At 44.3% G+C, this 20,048-nt stretch overlaps 1 protein-coding gene across 4 annotated transcripts in view; it reads right to left on the bottom strand.

The window, feature by feature from the left end:
• Positions 1 to 344: 344 nt before the first annotated feature.
• The window catches only part of TPK1 (thiamin pyrophosphokinase 1), a 519,153-nt gene continuing 499,449 nt past the window's right edge, over positions 345 to 20,048 (bottom strand). For all 4 annotated transcript variants that reach the window (XM_075586749.1, XM_075586753.1, XM_075586751.1 and 1 more), the window contains one exon: positions 345 to 659. In XM_075586749.1, the coding sequence (XP_075442864.1) occupies positions 529 to 659 (131 nt within the window). In that variant the 3' untranslated portion in view covers positions 345 to 528. The remainder of the gene's footprint in view (positions 660 to 20,048) is intronic.

Below are 20,048 nucleotides of genomic sequence, written 5' to 3'. Positions count from 1 at the left end.
AAGATTTAGCTAGTTGAGATTTAATTACAATTTAGATCGCTCCTCAAAGATTGCAACAGTAGGGTGTTGCAATCTACCCTACTCTTGCAATCTTTGAGGAGAGGTCCACATTGTAGTTAAATCTCAACTAGCTAAAAATCACATTTCAATTACCACTGATTGTAACCTCACTGCTAACTCTGCCTGTATGCCGGTCCTGTGACATCATAAGAGTTGCTCCTAAGTGAACATCTAACTTAAGGCATTTTTCTCTATATGCCCAAGAGTTTGTGAAGCGACTATTTCATGCAATTAATACTTGGTCAAGAGAAATCCAACAATCATTTTTATAGAAAAGATATCTTTATTCTCAAAATTGTTATGGTGTTATAAATGCAGGCTTTTGAGACCACCCAGGTCCTTTTGAGGCACACACACACAGTATGAAATCCAGATCTAACAATGTATTTATAAGACTTTTCCTTCTAAGAACATTGAACATTTTATTCAATAAATGTGTTCTCAGATGCAGTTACCAGTGAGACTCTTTCATTCAGCACTTATTTTCTGGATGCCCATGGTCCAAATGAGAGGATTGTCTGTTACCACTGTGACAATACCTGTGCCATCATAAGTGTTAGAGGTGCTGACCAAAGTTCCAAACTTCAGCAAACCACTAGCTGAAAAGAAAGATAAATATAATGTTAACATTCAGCTCCACCATGTGAATACTTTAACTTTATTTTTAAAAAAAAGTAATAATAAGTCACGTCACGTATTACATTTTATTGTAAACTTCAACTGGGTCATTACATGCAGAAAGTAAACTTCAATACAGATAAACATATGTACTAAGCATCACATTTTTTTTGTATTTTGAATATTTAACTTTTTTTTTCTCTCGTTTTCTAAATTCTTGAGACAATCGGACAAGGATTGTGATACTGCAGTGTGGCAAATGTTTAAGAATCATTACCCTATCCAAAGTCTGAATTCTGTAAGGTCTTTATTTCTTTCTACCACTAGAAGGAGCCATTTAGCTTCATCTATGTATCCAGTGTCTCCTCTATAGAAAAAACATCTGAATAAAACCTTGCATGATATGCAAAAGAGAACAAATATTGAGTCCCTTATTCAAAATGCCGTGAAGCCGCTTCCCCATAATGTATTTTTGGAGCTGATCTGTTCACCAGCAAAAGGAAGCTACTTCACAGCATTTGGAATAGGGGCCTAAATCTGCAGTCAACAGTAAATCAGTCGACAGATGCATTTCTGTGATCACATTTGCAATCTAGAAGTCTAGATTCTTTTTTCTAACTTAATATGCTGTGTTTCATAATACATACAGTTTTATTTTTCATGTATACTCAAAAAAGTACACACACATTATATATTATATATATATTCAGTATATATATATATATATATATAAATATGTGTGTGTATATATATATATATATATATGTGTATATATATATATATATATATATATGTGTGTATATATATATATGTGTATATATATATATGTGTATATATATATATATATATATATATATATATATATCACAATTAAAACACATTAACAAGTTTGGGATTTCTTTGACATACAGTGGCTCAGTAGACACTAATGAGAAAGGAGTTACAAGGGTTTTGAAAAGGGTGCCAGATATGAAAGGGTAGCAGAAACAAGATGCAAACTGTGAAATAGACTACATTTGCAATAGAAAGGAAAGTTAACTAGACGTGTAGTGTCAGCACTTTATATACACACACACACGACTTGCCAGGCAAAAAAAAAAAAAAGTATATTTTTGATGTAGCCAAGTGCCCCTGGCTATAGCCTTCTACTGGCTTCAACACTTTAAATCCTGGTAAGGATTTAACAGGCAGTGTTGGGGTTAAACTCCTGTGCAATGCCTAGCCTGCAGTTGCAGCCCGATGGGTACTATGTTTCTTATCCAGGGCAGGCCTAAGCCGGCAGTTAGAGTGTCATACCTGGGGAGGGTACTGGCTGGGTCACATGTATATGGTGTGATGCCTGTTAGTACCTAGACCTGCCCTGTTATGGGGCAGGGTTACAAATACTTCCCCCCGGGTATAAAAGCTGAGACTCCACCAAATTGAGGTTGTTGATTATGGGACAGTGCGATACCCTTTTCCCTACAAGAGGGTTAAGGAGATTGGGAGGGGCTCCTGGGGCCTGCTCCAGGTCTGGAGGACGATCTTGCTGTTATGCAATAAAACTGCTGTTGGACCAACTATGCGGTGTGATTATTGGAAAGGAGTATTGCCTGTGGGAACCATACTGCATCCAGCAGGATCCTCATGGGATGGAGGCGCTGCACAGTAAAGAGATGGAGAAAGACTGCCCTGTTACTGCTCCCAAACTACAACTGCGGAGCCACTCAGACCTCCTGAACCAGCAGGTGAGCTACAGCAGCGAGGACAATACCCATGCAGTGGCCAGATCTTCTGTGGCAGGGGGGAACTGGTGCTACAATTATATAAACTAACATTTAGATCTTTAACGGGAACCTTCACCTAGAGAACGTTGAATGGTCTTTGCTATAGTTCATTTGAGTATTTTGTTATCAAGAATGCCTCATGCATTGCACATATACAGTATATACACATTGCCATTAGATTTAATTAATGAATGTTCTCGTTTTATTTCTGAACTGTAAAACATATTAACATACATGACTAGACGCTGGCACAATGTACATGGAATGATACAATGGAATGGAGATTCAGTCTGCACTTTCTGTCTCATAAAGAACCCCAATAGTATCTTCCTATGCAGTATTTTCCATGTTGGAATTAGCAAAAAGAAAAAAAAGATATAAGTACAGATGCAGCAAGACTTACTGTCACCAGCACCGTAGACGGAATAAGCAAAAGTCTGTGGCGCCAGGGACAGTGTCTGCCGTTACCGAGCTGCAGGGGCGTCCATGTTTCCGAATAGGACCCCCTGCATCGTTAATCCTTTGGTGCGGCACCAAAGACAATAAGCCTTATTACTACATCAGAGATGCACTTTTCAAGATCTCAATGCATAGCTCATACAGTAACATAGCCATCAAGGGTAATTTGTACAGCCATGATCTAATGAAATACAGATAAAGAATTATACATGCATAATAAACCAAAACAGGCTTTACATCTAATTAGAAGCTTTACTTAAATTGAAATAGTAAGAATAACTTTATTCAGCTGAGATGCAGGGCGGCCAGGACAAATAAACATATTTGAGCCATTCAAATTATTTCCCTCTCAATATGTATCCATGGTCATACACATAATCCACAACCTAACAGATACCAAACATGTGACATTGAGAGAGGGGGTAGGCGGGGGGGGGGGTAGGGAAGGTTAATTTAAAAACTTTTTTTATCTCCAGATGATCTCCTATATCCGTATCTTGTCAACACCCATACGGATACGGATACAGATATAGGAGATCACTCACATTAGGCCGTGTGAGTGGAATATTATTTATCAGTATTTGATACATGCAATATCATATTGCTTCACCCCCTTACCGCAGCAGATCTGTGTATATATGTGCCTAATTGCCTTCTTTTATTGTTTATACTTACATCCACACGAGAGGCGAACTACAGTCAAGAATCCACCTATCTAAACGAGAAAAAAGGACCAGAAAGAAAGAAGCACCACCATCCAGAAGCAAGACTCGAAAGGAAGTAAAAGAAACCTTGATGAGATACAACTTACACAAGGCCGTGTAAGTTTATTTATTTTTCCATCTAATCCCTGTGATCACACATTTATACGCAAGCTCCCCATCCAAGGAGTTTTTTGATCTTTCTATGAGGGATCAATAGAGGTATAAACACCACATTGACCGTCAGTGAAAGATATTACATTCCCCTCACATTGTGCTCCCCCATCTCTTCTTTTGTCTCATATTTATCAAGGGTCCGGGATAGACCCTAGTGGGGTAATTTGAGTCACACGAGGACTTTTCAAGAGAACTCCAAATAAGGTTGTATTATACCCTTTCTATCCTTAAAATACATATCCATTTACCTAGTGACGGTTACAGTGAGCGCCCGAGTAACACACTACAACTACTTCTATTTGATATCATCTTTGAAAACCATAAGTCACATTTTCATTAACCTACATTTTCATGAACCCTTAAAAGACGAGCTTTACCTTACTAAATGGCCTCAAAATGGCACCTTAATTATTCAAAAGTATATTGATTTAATATTAACTATAATGTTAACATGGACTAATGCTTTCAATGCATTTAATTGTTACAGGAGGGGCAAGCAAAGAATTACTAGGGGCAGGGCCACAGAGGCCTCCTTGTATCAGGGCTACAGAAACCTGCTGTCTTCTGGGAAGGGCAGGAGAAACCGAATAGGGGTTCTGCCAATGGTGACCTCCGTCTCTTCCTTCCTCCTTCATGGAGTGAAAAGAGAAAGGAGAAGGGGAGAGGAGAAAATGCTGCTGTGCTGATTCCGAAACTGTGGCCTTAAACTCACTTGGCCTTGGATAGCAGAACTGGCTGTATCCCCCTGTCATAGCTTGGAATGCATAAGGAGAAAAGCAAGAGGCATGAAGCATTCGGCTATAAGAAGAGAGTATAACTAATATAAATCATCCCCTTGTTATTCCCTGTCTTGCTGGAGTGTAATCAAGATGCTATCAGCCAAACAGCTACATCTGGAGAACAATACGTGACTTATAAGATAAACAACTACAATGTCGTCACTATAAAGATAAGCAAATTTGACTTTATTTGTGTTTTATTTGTTAAGTAAGCCAATTACACAGTGGTTTGTTTCCTGCCAAGTGGGACTGCCAATTTAAGATAAAATATCTCACTTACAAGGGAAGCCATGGATAAAACATAGCTTTCAATCTAAATAGAAGGCCCTCTAGGGGAAAGAAAGTAGATATCATTATTTAATTATACAGCGCAGTTTCACGTATAAGTACAGTACTTGGGATTTGTTGAATGGTAACACAGCATACAGACACTGGAGAACTTTTTAAATTAAACCAACATGAATGGGCTTAGGGAATTGTAAACCTAGAAGTGCCAATTTATCATGTTTATTTTATTTCTTTATTGTAAGAACTAAAGTGGAAAAAAAACCCCATACAAGAATGTTGAGAAAACAACAATACTGACCTGATCTAAAAGAAATGTCGTTAACATTGAGAACAATAGTGACCGAATACAATGAGAGGTGATAGACAGAAGTCAGCTTTTCAAAAGATAAATAATAGTGAGTTCTGTGCTGTGCTGGTTTTGTAGCACAGTGCATTAACCGTTTGCAGTGATTGTCAACTATCCCATTCATTAAAATCACCACCTGACCATCAGTGAATTTGATGCTCCTAAACCTAGAGGCTTCAGCAGCAGCAGCAGCAGAAGGCTCCTCAGCCATGTTAATAGCGTTACGATAAAATGTCTTACAAACTTTCTTCTTATGTGCTGTGTATTAGAAATGTAGCATGCGCATGGGAGTTATGTTAAGGTAACTCGCATGCGTAATACGGTGGAACGCGGTAGTGCTTTAATTGGAAGGCAATGTGGATTTTTGGTATGTGACTGTCAGTGGGCACGTGCATTATATTGGTTATCGCGTCCACATGCGATTTCCATTCCAGCTCCTGCATTTAATCATACTCTAATGCTTTTAGTCATGGCCATTGTTTTTGCATATAATTAGCTTTGTAAATACCCTTTAAACTTAAGGAAGATAACATCCGTTACCTATTTAGCTAACCTGACGTTATTTGCCCTGATTGAACGGAGTTTAGTGCATCTTTCCCTAAATGAGACGAGATGTGTTCTCATTAGGAAGAAAATCCCGTCCTGGATTACACAGTATTTTGCACCAGCATTTTAGGTGCTTTGATGCAACAACTTCTGGTGTGCCATCCTGCACATGTTTTTATTGACTTGTTTCTGCAGGCACCGGCGTTAAAAAGAGATGCCCAATATCATAGTGTCTATGACTAAGACAGAACCTGAACCTACAACCTTGTACGTTCAGGACCAGCACATTAACCACAACACCACATTTGCCAAGAATGCTACTTACTCTACATAGCCAGCTCTATAGTTCATTTATAGAAATGGGTATTAAAGCATTGGATACACGGCCTGCTTTTTTAGTTTTGCCTGTATGTTATGTCTTTTAGTCCACAATTCTAAACTCTGCTTCTCAAAACAAAGTCAAGCAGATCCTACAATTAAAAATGTGAATAGGCCCCCCATTATAATGTACAGTAAAGCCTAGAGTGGTGCAAGTGCTTGCAGTATAAGAATATGCCATCATTCATTAAACAGCTTCACTGATATGAGCTGAAACCTTTTATTTCTACCTTATGGCAAAGCCTATATTTAAATAAAAATGAGAATCAATAAGCTGGAACAAAAATGGACACGAAATATTCACATGCAATTTCATGCTAAGATTTGCCTAGAGAGGATTTTACTTAATCCTCTTAAGACAAATAGCATTCGAATATGATATAGGATAACACTAAATCCTAGCTAGAGCATTATTATTTTTGTGTCCTTTCCTGCACAGATACAAGTGAAAATGGGAAAAAGGGCATAAGAGACATTTTGAAAAAAGTGTAGTCACTTAACATTTACTGTACAAGAAATGTAATATAACATAAAGCCATGTAAATCCTCTTCTACTATATTTACAGATGTATGAATGAACAAGTAGGGAAAGTTTGAGCACTACTGTAGTCAGTGAGAAAAAATACTGCAGGAGTGTGTGTCCCATAAGATAAAAGATGTTTAATGGATCAAGGCATCAACCACATAAACGGAGCCCAAGTGGTCCCCACCAACGCATTTCTAGCGTCACGCTTTTTGTCAAGATGCACCTTGCCCACAGATGTGGAGGGACATCACACGGAAGACCATACAAATGTGAGTTGATTACTCTTGTCTTTATACACCATATCATTTATATCCACATCGATGCATATATGTCTGGACACTAGCATGTGGGAATTCTTACAAGAAGAGTGGAATTCCATCCAGCTATTCGACTAATTGTATTGTACTGTATGTCTTTATTTATATAGCGCCATTAATGTACATAGCTGTAATGTTCACAGTGGTAATACACGTGGTAATCAAATAAATAACAGATAGTATAAATAACAGATCATGGGAATAAGTGCTTTAGACATAAAAGTAACATTAATGAAGAGGAGTCCCTGCCCCGAGGAGCTTACAGTCTAATAGTGGATTAGTGGTGTATTTACTATTTGGTATATTAGTCTATATATATGTGTGTGATACTTCAGGAAATACGGCAGTGGAATACTTACATCTTCAAGTACTTTTGCTTATACCAGCCATTGATTTATGTTTGAGCACCATACAGCTTTTTGAAGTGAAACTTCTTTAGTGGCACCTACTTCTGATGGGGCAAAACTGGAGAGATGAGAGATGAAATATGAAACGGAAGTGACGTCATGGCTCCCCCCCCCCTCGCTTCCCCCACACGCCTGCCGCCGGTGCCGCTCCTAATGGCTGCCGCTCACCCCACACGTCCGCACAGACATGGGAGGTTGAGGCGCATGCGCAGATGTGATCGCCGGGTCCCTCAGGTTGAGGCGCATGCGCAGATGTGACCGCCGGGTCCCTCAGGCCAGGAGAGGGCGGCGGCGGCAGCAGCAGCTGCGAGGAGGAGCCATGCGCGCCCCCGTTAGGTGAGGGAGACCCACAATAATGTCCGAGCGGGGGGCAGGGGAAAGGGTCACATATCGGGGTGCAGCGAATGGGCGCATGTCAGGCTGAGACCCCCACTTCCGGGTTCCAGCCCCCCCAGTGCATTGTGGTACTTGTGGTTCTTGCTGAACACACACTTCCGGGTCCCCAGTCTCCTGTATGGAGGCAGGTTCACTTGTGAGACAATGAGTGCAACCACCCCTGGGACGGGACCTCAGGCAGGGAGTAATGGGGGGATAGAAAGCCAGGGCTGGCTCAGGACTGTGACCTGGGCTTAAGGACAAATGTATGAGGCACAGGGTCCAGGGGACCCTCTCCTGTCACTGTCCCCGCCCAGGGGTCCCTCCTCACCTGTCACTGTCCCCACCCAGGGAACCCTGTCCTGTCACTGTCCCCACCCAGGGGACCCTCTCCTGTCACTGTCCCCACCCAGGGGTCCCTCACCTGTCACTGTCCCCACCCAGGGGTCCCTCCCCTGTCACTGTCCCCACCCAGGGGTCCCTCTCCTGTCACTGTCCCCACCCAGGGGTCCCTCACCTGTCACTGTCCCCACTCAGGGGTCCCTCCCCTGTCACTGTCCCCACCCAGGGGACCCTCTCCTGTCACTGTCCCCACCCAGGAAACCCTCCCCTGTCACTGTCCCCACCCAGGAAACCCTCTCCTGTCACTGTCCCCACCCAGGAAACCCTCTCCTGTCACTGTCCCCACCCAGGAAACCCTCTCCTGTCACTGTCCCCACCCAGGAAACCCTCTCCTGTCACTGTCCCCACCCAGGAAACCCTCTCCTGTCACTGTCCCCACCCAGGAAACCCTCTCCTGTCACTGTCCCCACCCAGGAAACCCTCTCCTGTCACTGTCCCCACCCAGGAAACCCTCTCCTGTCACTGTCCCCACCCAGGGGACCCTCTCCTGTCACTGTCCCCACCCAGGAAACCCTCCCCTGTCACTGTCCCCACCCAGGAAACCCTCTCCCGTCACTGTCCCCACCCAGGAAACCCTCTCCCGTCACTGTCCCCACCCAGGAAACCCTCTCCCGTCACTGTCCCCACCCAGGAAACCCTCCCCTGTCACTGTCCCCACCCAGGAAACCCTCTCCTGTCAGTGTTCATGTGCAAAGAGGGAGCTGCCCTGAAATCTGTGCACTGTAGGCAAATACCCTGCCCTCTATAGCCAATAGAGGGTAATTGTCTACCCAGCACCTGCCGTATCCTAGCAACAGACTGACACACATACACACACACACACTGACTGACACACATACACACACTGACACACACACACACTGACTGACACACACACACACTGACTGACACACATACACACACACACTGACTGACACACACACACACACACACACACACACACACACACACACACACACACACACACTGACTGACACACATACACACACACACACACACACACACTGACTGACACACATACACACACACACACACACTGACTGACACACATACACACACACACACACACACTGACTGAAACACATACACACACACACACACACACACACACACACACACACACTGACTGACACACATACACACTGACTGACACACACACTGACTGACACACACACACACTGACTGACACACACACACACACTGGCTGACACACATACACACTGACTGACACACATACACACTGACTGACACACATACACACTGACTGACACACATACACACTGACTGACACACACTGACTGACACACACACACACACACTGATTGACACACATACACACAAGGAATTCACACTTAGTGCAAATAGCTAATACAGGGGATGTGTGCCGAGCACGCGCGTTATAAGTCAAATTTATTTGCGTTTTGTCAATGAAATTGTATTTTGATTTTTAATTAAAACATCACCAACACAAATACAATTTCTTTAACAAAAGTCAAAGAAGTTTCACTTACTATGCGCGTGCACAGCACACACAGCTTTTTTTTCCTCTTATATTTACAGATGTAAACATTTATTGTACAGTATTTAGCCTGGTGCAGTTCTGTGGGATTTGTTGCAATAAAGTTTGATGAATTAAGCCAGAATTTCAGTTAGGCTATATAAGTTATAATGAAGCAGCAAAAATGGGCAATTCAGCCCACTTATCGAGGCTTTCTGAATCACTGTAGGCATTTGTAGCCGATAACAGCTAAAAAGCCTCGATAAGTGGGTTATGAAGGCTACTAGCATAGGCCCCATGGTCTTTAAAGAGCGGTTGAACCTCTCTACCAATTCATCTGTTGGTAGATGGTAGACAGAGGCCTGCACTGACTTAATCTTTAACACTTTCATTACCAAAAAAAACTTAAGGCACTGGAGCTTTAATAAATACATTAATTTCAGCATTAGGCACAGTTATGTGTAGACCCAGGCATCCTCCCTATAATTCCCAAGTGTAAGATTTCTATAACCAAAGATCATCAATGAAGTTTTCAAAAAGAATAATCTGGTTGCTGCCCAAAAGGTAAAAAACAAGCTCTTTAGATAATTTGAACTGTGAAATCACCTGACAGGCCAATGGCAACTGTTTTAGGTGATGTGGGCTGCTTGTGTAATCTTGGGAAGCCAAGTACTATCGAAGGATCCTCCAAATGATTTACTGCAAAGGAATTCTGAATCACTTTGCCACTCTTTCATAACAGACCCACCCCCTTATGCAGAGAACGGCTGAACAGGAAATGCACAGGTTAATACAAGCCCCAATTATAAGAAGCTGAGCCCCTAAAGAAGAACAGAACACTGGAATACCTAGTGGAACAGCAATATCCAAGTAGTATCCTAAAATACAACTGTAACATAGCTGGACCAGATTGCCTCTCTGCCTCCTGTCATGTAAGTTCTGATAGCTCCAGGCTGTGGAAGGCAATCCTGTGGGCTTCGACCCCCCCCCCCTCATTCTGACTCCCCGAGTGGTGTTGACATAGGAATCTGTGTGCAGCCTATCATGGTGCAGATTCTGTGCCCGCCCATTCTAAGCCTCAGGGAGGAAGTGCAAATTTGTAGTTAGTTCCAGTTCTACCCCTCCTACGGAGTGGAAGTGTGTGCCATCTCCTCCTGGCTGGGAGGGAGATAGGCCAGTCAGTCCCTCATGGGCTGGCTGGTCAAGGAAGATCTGGGGAATCCATTAGAAGAGATCCAGCACCATCCAGAGGCCTGGAATCCTCTGTAAACCCTGCATCTGCTGTGAGAACGTCTGCAGTGACTGCTTAAATATAGCCCCTTTGTTTTATATAACCCCTGCCTGAGTTCTCAGTCTATTGGGCAGCGGGGGGGTGGGGGAGGACAGAAGTCTGTTCCAGTGGGAGACTGTCTCTGGATCTCCTGGAGCCCACTGGAGCTGGAGGCACTGTCACCAGAAAAAGGAACATCAAGATCAAAAGCCTGTCCTGTTCCCCCACTACATTGCGGAACACTCAGGTCTCCTGGACCCTCACAGGTATGCCTGCACCACAGACAGCTGTAGCCACAGCAGTATCTTCCAGAGAGGGGAGGTGGAGGGGGGGGGGGGTACATGTGATATGCAACTAAAACGATTTCCAATGGGTGGGGAAGGGAATTGAAACCAGACTTGGTATAAAGGGGCACAAAGTCCAAAAGACTAAACGATGCAGTCACTTGATTCAGCTAATAAATGCTTTAACTTGTTATTGCTTTTCATGTTATAACCCAAAGTTAACAAACTTATCATGCATATCATGCGACCGCAATGAGATGTGAGAGCGCAGCATTATGGAAACAGAACACAATTCCAACTATTGAAAAGATTCGGAATAGAATTTGGTTCGTCTGCCAGATGGAGAAGTTGACAAGTTTGGTCAATGACACTGGCTCAAATTTCCAAAAAGTCTGGCTGCCGTGGCTGGCACAAACAGACAATCCAGGGGTGAGCAATGCCACCATTTGGCTATGATAGAAATAGGTGAGTTCTCCTCTGACAGCCTGCATTAAGAGATGGGTAGTGACAGTAGAAACAGAATTAGACAAGGGAAAAACTGCATAGGAAATCGAGAAAAGAGATAGGACAGGTATACAAAGAAATATACAAAAGGTGTTGAACGGCAGCAGAGTCCACAACAACAGGGAGAAAGAAATGGAAGAGCATTGTTCATCACGGCACCTGATACAAGGATTCCAGTGACCCCATCCCCTCCTTTCCTAATGTGTCTCTCCTCCCATTGTCTTTGTCTCGTGTTTATATGTCTGTGTGTTTTGTCATCTCAAAAAGGTATAGGCAAGTTACAGAAAATAATAAGTGTATCATAATGTGTATGACAACTGTTATGCCTTTGAAAAATGAATCTTAATATATAAAATCGAAAGGTTGGTACTAGCTGCGGTGAATCTGATTGGTCCTCAGCCTCTGGCCAATCAGATTGGTGGCTCTATGACGTCACCCAACTCTCTCTCTCTCTCTCTCTCTCCCTCTCCCTCTCCCTCCCCCCCACGGCTCCCGGACGGAGGGGTAGCGCGGCGCGGCCCTCCTGCCCCAGCCGCCAACGCTCACTTCCCTCCCTCCCCGGCGGGGGGACAGGCAGTGGGCAGGCAGCCTCCGGAAGGTCCCCCTTCCTCCTGCAGATGCTCCCGGTAAGATGGCGGCGCACAGCGGACAGGCGGGGGGTGGTATTCAGTCAGGAGAGAGGGGGGGGGGAGTTATTCAGGAGAGAGGGGGGGGGAGGTAGTCAGGAAAGAGGGGGGGGGGAGTTAGTCAGGAAAGAGGGGGGGGAGTCAGGAGAGAGGGGGGGAGAGAGGGAGTCAAGAGAGAGAGGGGGGGAAGGAGTCAGGAGAGAAGAGGGGGCAGCCTGAACAGCTGTGAAGAGGGGGGGGGAAGGGAGTTGAGAGGGAGGATGGGGGAGGCAGAACATTACATCACGGGCAACGCCAGGTATATCAGCTAGTAAAATATAAAGTTGAAAAAAACCACTTATCATGCCAGCAGCTGCCTCGGAAAAGTGGGTTTGTCAGGGTACCCATCTTATCCCCTAGGCCTGGTCTACATTTTTGCACTACCCCAAGAGTATGCTTACGCTTGTACTAGTCATAAAGCTATCTTGTTTTGTGCCGGTGCTCAGAAAGACAGGACAAGAAGATGTGCACCAGGTGTGATCCAGATTGCGCAGACACATGACCCATCACTGGGGGAGCAGCAGAACAGTAAAAAATGCAGAGTGGCCCGAGCTGCTGTCGGTTGTAACCAGCTGGAGAGAGGGTGGAGAGGAAATTGAGCTTAAGCAGGAACTTCCTGCAGGCAGAAGATGCTGACCCAACACACAAGGCCCATTATGAAATGCTATACATGTCAAGAGAACGTTGAGGCATTTTTAATAAATAATGTGGAGATGCATTGGGATCAGATAATTACTAACAGGGAGAAATATATTTTACAGCTCGGGTTTAGGGAGGCACCACAAAAAAGGGAGGCAAACAGATATAGGACCCCACAGCAGGACTGCTTCCCACTCCTTGCATTAAACACACACACAGAAAGAAACAAAAAAATAGCATCCTTATGGTGAACCTCCAGCCTCATTAAAACATTGCAAGGTGGATTAATGGCTTAAACATGCGGATTCAGCACAGCAGTTTCTTTACTATGTAGATGAATCCATCTTGTGGTCTCATTTATTATTTTGAGGCTTGCAAAGTCAGCAGCAACCTTTGTAGATGTTATGTCAAGTGCTATCCAGGTGCAAGCTGCATGCTGCAAAACTGCAGGGCAAAGCTACATTAAATTGTATCTTGACGAAGAGTGATTCTGGTAGGAATACAGAAGGGCTATAAATGAGGCGAGCTGGGTTCGAGATCAGCAAATCATTATATCCCCTTGTGCCTCATTCGCCAAGTGATATAGAAAGGTATATCAGGCTGCACTCTGCGTGTATATCTAAAGAAACAATGTAACAATAATAAATCACTAATATAAGCAATTCCAAGTCCTTTCTCAGACTCTGAAAATGTTGTGTGTGCACACCGATTCCCCTGAGTATCCGAAGCATGGGTTTGGGTGGATACCTTATGGCATGGAGATTGTCACCCTCATCCACAAGAAAGATAAACGTGGTATCACTATTTGCTGGGTTTATACTGGCACATTCTTTATCCCGTAAAGCAGTAATTACTTTAAAGAACAAATCCAAATAAACACAAGTTAGGGGTTAGGGCTTGGAAGGGGGAGACCTATAATATACCGTAACTATTTGTATGGTACTGGAATCTATTTGGGGCAGTGTTTACAGTTATCATGAATGTTTTTACCCCTTCGTATGTAATAATAAATCACCCACATTCCATGTTCCCATTGTAAATACAAATACAAGTCCTATAGTACATTTTGAATGGCATGTCTGGAATTCAGAAAGGCTGTCAATCATCTGCCTACTGCATGACCGAGATGTCAACCTCCAAAGACCAATATCAGCATGTTTTTGAGGTTCTGGACCAAAAAGACATTTTATGGAAAAGTATTGAATTTTAGCAGCAAAACTCCATTGAAGTCTAAGAGCTTATATGCTAAAAATGAGTGAGACTGACTCACAAAACATCAGTGAGAGTTGACAGGTCTGCTTTGATCTACGACTTTAATGCAGTGAACCTAATGGACTCTAAGCCTTCCTGCCACTAAACGAGTCACAACGCACTTTCATCTCAGTTATGTGATAATTTGACTACTGAACTTTTAAATGGAGCACATTTCCTTTTGGAGAACATTTTATAATAGGATCTCATTTCTACTTGCTAGTATATATTGCTAGCAAGAGCTATGTTTTTCTACCAAACCACTTCTGAAACAAAACTGCACTTTTCCCCTCCCTCCCTGCAGTGTAAACTAAATTTTGGCTAGCGCAAGTATGATAAGTGGCTGCAGCATAATCCTGAAATTAGACAGGGTAAGCTTTAATCAAACATAACTCCATAACAAACAGCTCCATTATGTAGGTCCTAAAAGTAAAAGTCATTTTTATGGCGCCCACAGAAATATTGCATCTGCTTTAAGCCTGAATAAGATAAGAGAAAGCTGCAGTATTTCTCCTTGGTCATGCAAGGCATTGCAAATTAAAAAAAATAAAATAAAAAAAACCAATCCTTTATCTGAACTGAGTCTGCTGGCAAGTAGTTTATTAAAAGAGACCTTGCTCTACATTTGACAGCTCAGGAGGTGAAAACTCTTCTCATCAGACGACAACTGAATCCTGACAGTTTTAAACTCCTGGAAATGATTTGCATATAACATTATCGGACGGCTGTTTGGGTTCCTGAAGCCTTCATGTTACTGTATCTGTACATTTCAGAGCATTACCTAGCTCTTAAACACCTTTATTGCCAAAGAGAAACATCAAATGACTGCAACCGAGGCCCCTGCTGCTGCCTCTACCATTAAATGGGAACCTGCACTGACCCGCATGACTATAATAGTTTAACAAGAGTGTTTGTTAGGGGCTGCTATTTACAGTAGGTCAGGTTTATAGGCTAATTAGGTTATTAGCACCAACGAGTGTGCAGTATGTGTCAAGATGTGATAACTTACTTCACAGTAATAGAATTTACACTTGTATGAAATATCTGAAGCTTGTTATTTCACTCTGCTGTTCCCATTGGCATTGAGCTTAGCAACGTCCCATACGTCATATTTCGGTGAAGCAGAGAAATGAAAACAGCAGAAATTAGAAACGCAATCTTCAATGCTTCCCATTATAACACTGAAGCAGCGCCTCCCCTTTCCACAGCGCCTAAAACTAGATAAGAGCGGGTTTGGATTTTTGGAATCTGACACCCCCGAACCTCATCAATCCAAGTCAAATGTAGCACGATGCTATTGGCTTCATTTATCTCATATTGCCGAGGTTTGGGATGTCGGATTCCAAAAAATCTGAGCTCACTCATCTCTACCTATAACTTCTCCCCACATGACACACTGATGCTAGCAAAACTGATGTACAGAACCTTCATGCGTTGACACCAAAGGAGCCTGTTAGAGTGAACTTCAGGAGTATCTGTATTTATACATTTCCTCCCTCCCCCACGTTATCAAAATATAGTGATACTTGAGGGTTCTGGGTGCCAGTGTTAATAACTTACATATCTAAATACAGTTGTCTTCCCCACCTCTGGAAATATTGGACTAAACAGATACTTATATTGGTCAAGGTAAATTATTTTTTATGTAGTGATTCTGGACATCAGAGGTGAATGAGAGCTTTTATTAGTCAAAATGCCATTAAATAAACTAATGACAATCTGTCTGACTTTATAGAAGCATTCATTCGATTACAAGAGGGGGCACAGCTCTTCTGACACAATATTCAAACCGTTTTATGCTACCGCATATTTAGTGTAAAATAATAATACATGAAGATAGTCTTTAAAATATGTGCAAGCGTGGGCTTGTAAAATAAAAAGTTTGTGGAATTATCCAATATTAACCAACCGTGAAACATATGTAATTGATTCATGCGAGCCAGGCTGAAGCACCAAGAGCAGAAGTGTAAAAGCCTTTGAAAGAACAGTGTTGCTTGGGCATGTTTTTTGAGCCCTAACTGATTTATAGACAGTGACACTTGTAACGGGAAAGCAATGACTAGCATTGCTCATTTTTTCAGCATATATGCTGACACCATACTATACATGCTATGTCCTCCCAACAACTACATTTGCTCTCTGTTTTTATTTATTTAACAGAGGGATAACCATGAATGAGTTCCAGGCAGCCAGGCTGTATTCTAACAGTGGCAATTAGTTGTGTATAAACAGAGCAAATGTGGGGTAAAAACAGGGTATCCTGTGCAGCTATATATTGATAAAGGAATATTAGGGAGCAGGAGGGGACCACAGTGGGAACAACATAAGCTGTAGTGTAAAAGCCAAAAAATCCGCACGTTCCCAGTAAGCCCGGTGCGGAGTAACTTTTACTCACTATTAAACACCGTCCTGCATCTCTTTCCCAACTGCTTTCAAAGACGCTGCCAATTGAAGTGTGTCCTCCGGTTAGCCTCCGACAGCGTAGATTCGATCATTGTAAACGTACAGAGCAAAAATAGATCAAAATAACAGCTACTCCAAAAAATAAAAATAGGGAAACTCACCAGCAAAAGGAGTTTAAAAACAATTTATTAAACCTACATAAAAAAACATGGACAAACAGTGAAAAAACTCTCCTCCCACGCGTTTCACGCCCCATTTGTGGCGCTTTTTCAAGGAGTAACTATTGGGGGGAGGTGAATGATCTTTATACCTCCCACCGCGAGTGAAAGACAGCTGATGTCAATTGGTGATAATGCAAACAAGAAGTGAAGGTAGAAAAGCATGGAAAGAAAACCATAAAGAAGGAAAAAGAAAGAGGAAAGAAAAAAGTACAGAGAAAAACCATAATAAAAAGGAGTTAATAATGCTGCTATTTCCAAAATGCAACTAAGTTAGATTAAACTGTATATAATGATATAATGAAATAAATAAACATAAAATGTTATCAAATGTGTATATAGTTTCTAGATGACTGACAATCAATCCTGTATGTGGTTTAACCAATATAGGTAAATGTAGCGGTCATGTAAAATGGCTACAGTCATCTCTCCTGCTGACAGTAAGGCCTGGTAAGTTGTGGGCATGCCAGCAGTAATTATGGAGGTTTGCCCTCACACCCTGGTGAGGTGTCATATGTCTCATAGGAAGAGACAACATGCTGTGTGTCCACGGTTAGTGACATCAGAGATGTGCCTGTTCCTAGGGGATATAAGGCACAGCACTGTTCCAAAAGTTAGTCTGTGGAGTTCCTGTTGCTGTGCTGCTGTGTTCAGTCAGAGGCAGATGGAGGTCTGCAACATTGTTGCAGTAGTCTGAATGCAGAGCTGTGAGTCTGGCAGCACAAGCAGACAGAGACAAGCTGCCTGAGAGAACTGTGACCAGGGACCTGGCACAGGGCTGAGATCCCTGCGGGGATAGGGAACCCACCTATTAAGGGAAGGCGTACCTTTCAGAGGGAAGCAGCTGGACGATGGAGGGCTAAATACACCCCATTGTGGAGGGCAGCTATGCCCACCGTGACAATAAAGATGGAGCTGATCAGAGAAACCCCTGTGTGTGAGAGTCCAATGATTACACAGGAGGTTGCACCACCGAGGAGTTCCTCGTCAGGATCATCCCCATGCGGACGCAGGGACCCTGGTGAGGTGGAGGCGCTGCACTGGAACTAGGTGAGACTCAGCACACTACCTCAGCTGCCTGTCTGACGGGTCCTCCCCACACACCATCATGCGGGAGACTCAGGAGTCCTGTAGCCAACAGGTGCACCATCAGGCATATCTACACTGTAATGGGGTCCGGTTAGACCACAGGGGCCAATGTGAGATTGCGTGGGTCAGGCCGGGCCAGAAATACCGTTACATTTGGAGGCGCTGCTGAGATCAGATCCGTCAATAGGACAGGCTCTAGCTAGGCACACTGGGAAACAGGGATAGAGTCTGCTGCCACTCTGTGCTGCGTAGGGACGGACCTAGGGGTGGTCAGGGGGCTGACGGGGTATTGTCAGTTCGCAGGGACGACCTAGGGGCCTGAAAGGAGTGAGGGGTTTGGAGCCGGGCTATAGCTGACCGAGTCACCTTGAGGCAGTGCTAGTTGGTAGGATGCCAGAAGGGATAGCCTGTTAACTTGGTCAGGAGTCCTGGAGAGGGTCTGCGCTAGGCTGACCAAGACAGGTAGACGCCCCAAGTACTGCATGGCAGAGCCAGAGTATTCTAGCCCATTCCAGACACTTACCATAGGGAGCACAGACTGGGAGGAAGGAGTCACAGCAGACACTGAGAGAGTGAGCCTAGCCTGAGGTAGTGCAACATGAGTCCAGCCTAGATCAGGTACACATGTGGTGGTGCATCTGAAGCTAATCTTTATTGTACTGGTGTGGTGGCTGCCCCGCAGAACGGAGCCCCATGTACAGTAACAGCAGCGAGAAAATGGCGACCGCAAGAATGGAGGATCCGCGCGGTGCGGATAGTCCAAAATGGCGGACGGAGGCTAATAGAGAGAGCGCACATGGTGTGTGTGCGGGTAAAGAGGACATGGAACAATTGATGAGGCAGTACTACAGTCTTCGTCAGAAAGACGGAGAGGAGCTATCTGAGTTCCTCTGCGGATTGGTGCAGTCTTGTGGGAGATGCGGAGAAGGGATCGTATCACGGCCACCGAAGTGGATATGTACTGTTGTGATCAATTTCTGAGAGGAGCGATGCCTGACCATCCTGTTGTGGTCATGATGAGGTGCTCTTGGATGCGGGGTGACCCCCTTTCCTGGAAGTGGCTAGTGGAGAAGATAGGGAAACACGAAGTTACAGCTGCTGCTAATATGGATAGCAGAGCGACCCAAAATGGCGGTTCCCGCTTCCCTGGGAGACCGCGTGGGCCAGTTGCAGAAAATTCTGCAAATGCTAAAATTGCAGAAAGTTGGCCGGGATTGGCGCCAAAGAGAAAACCACACCCTGCGGGGAGGTATGGCGCGAAAGCTGTAGCCGCACCCTCAGAGACTGTGACGGACTTAGAGCCAATTAGGGGCCATAACGTGAAAGAGTGTGCCGCCCCTCCTTTAAATTCCACCAGGGGGAGCGAGAGTTTTGAGCAGTCATCAGCCATTTCTGTTCACCAGGAGGAGGAGCCGGGACTCTATATCAATATGAGTACTGCTGAAGTTCAGGCTGTCTTCAGGGAGAAGTTACTTAGTGCCTCCCATGACCAACACCCAGCTGTGGTGATGCCCCAGCCGGCGGACCACACCAGTGAAGCTGGAGATAAGGAATCACCTGCCCCGTTATCTGTGGAACCGGAGAGACCACTGTGCAAAGTGTCTCCCGTAACCAGCACAACAAAGAGCGAGATGGACATTGGGGTATATCCCTACTCATTGCCAGGATGCTCCCTGGTAGTCAAGGCGGGGGCGGACACAGCCATGCTGACGGCTGAAGCCCCGCGTGCGGCCTGCACCGAACCAGTTGATCCCGGAGAATGGGGATCGCTCCTAACGAGCAGAACGGAGCCTGAAGAGAGAGGGGTCTACAACCGTGGTGAGAACCCGGAACCTCACCGTCGGTCCCCTGCGGCAGTGCCACTCCCCGAGTCGGAGTTCGGCTCCTCGAAAGAGGAACAAGCGATCCTAACGACGGTGGTGATGCGCCTACCGGCGGACCACTACAGCAGTGCTGGAAAGGAACCGGCACTTACCTGTGTCGCGGCGGAGCGGAGTCTCGTGTCGCCGGTGCAGAACCAACCCGAGAGGCAGAGTCCCACGGCCGTGGTGACTTACAGTGCGGAAGGAGGAGAGGATTCCA

The sequence above is a fragment of the Ascaphus truei genome, chromosome 2 (assembly GCF_040206685.1).
Source record: "Ascaphus truei isolate aAscTru1 chromosome 2, aAscTru1.hap1, whole genome shotgun sequence".
NCBI lineage: Eukaryota > Metazoa > Chordata > Amphibia > Anura > Ascaphidae > Ascaphus > Ascaphus truei.
The sequence above is the reverse complement of the archived record's forward strand: the minus strand, read 5'-3'. Positions and strand labels throughout refer to the sequence as shown.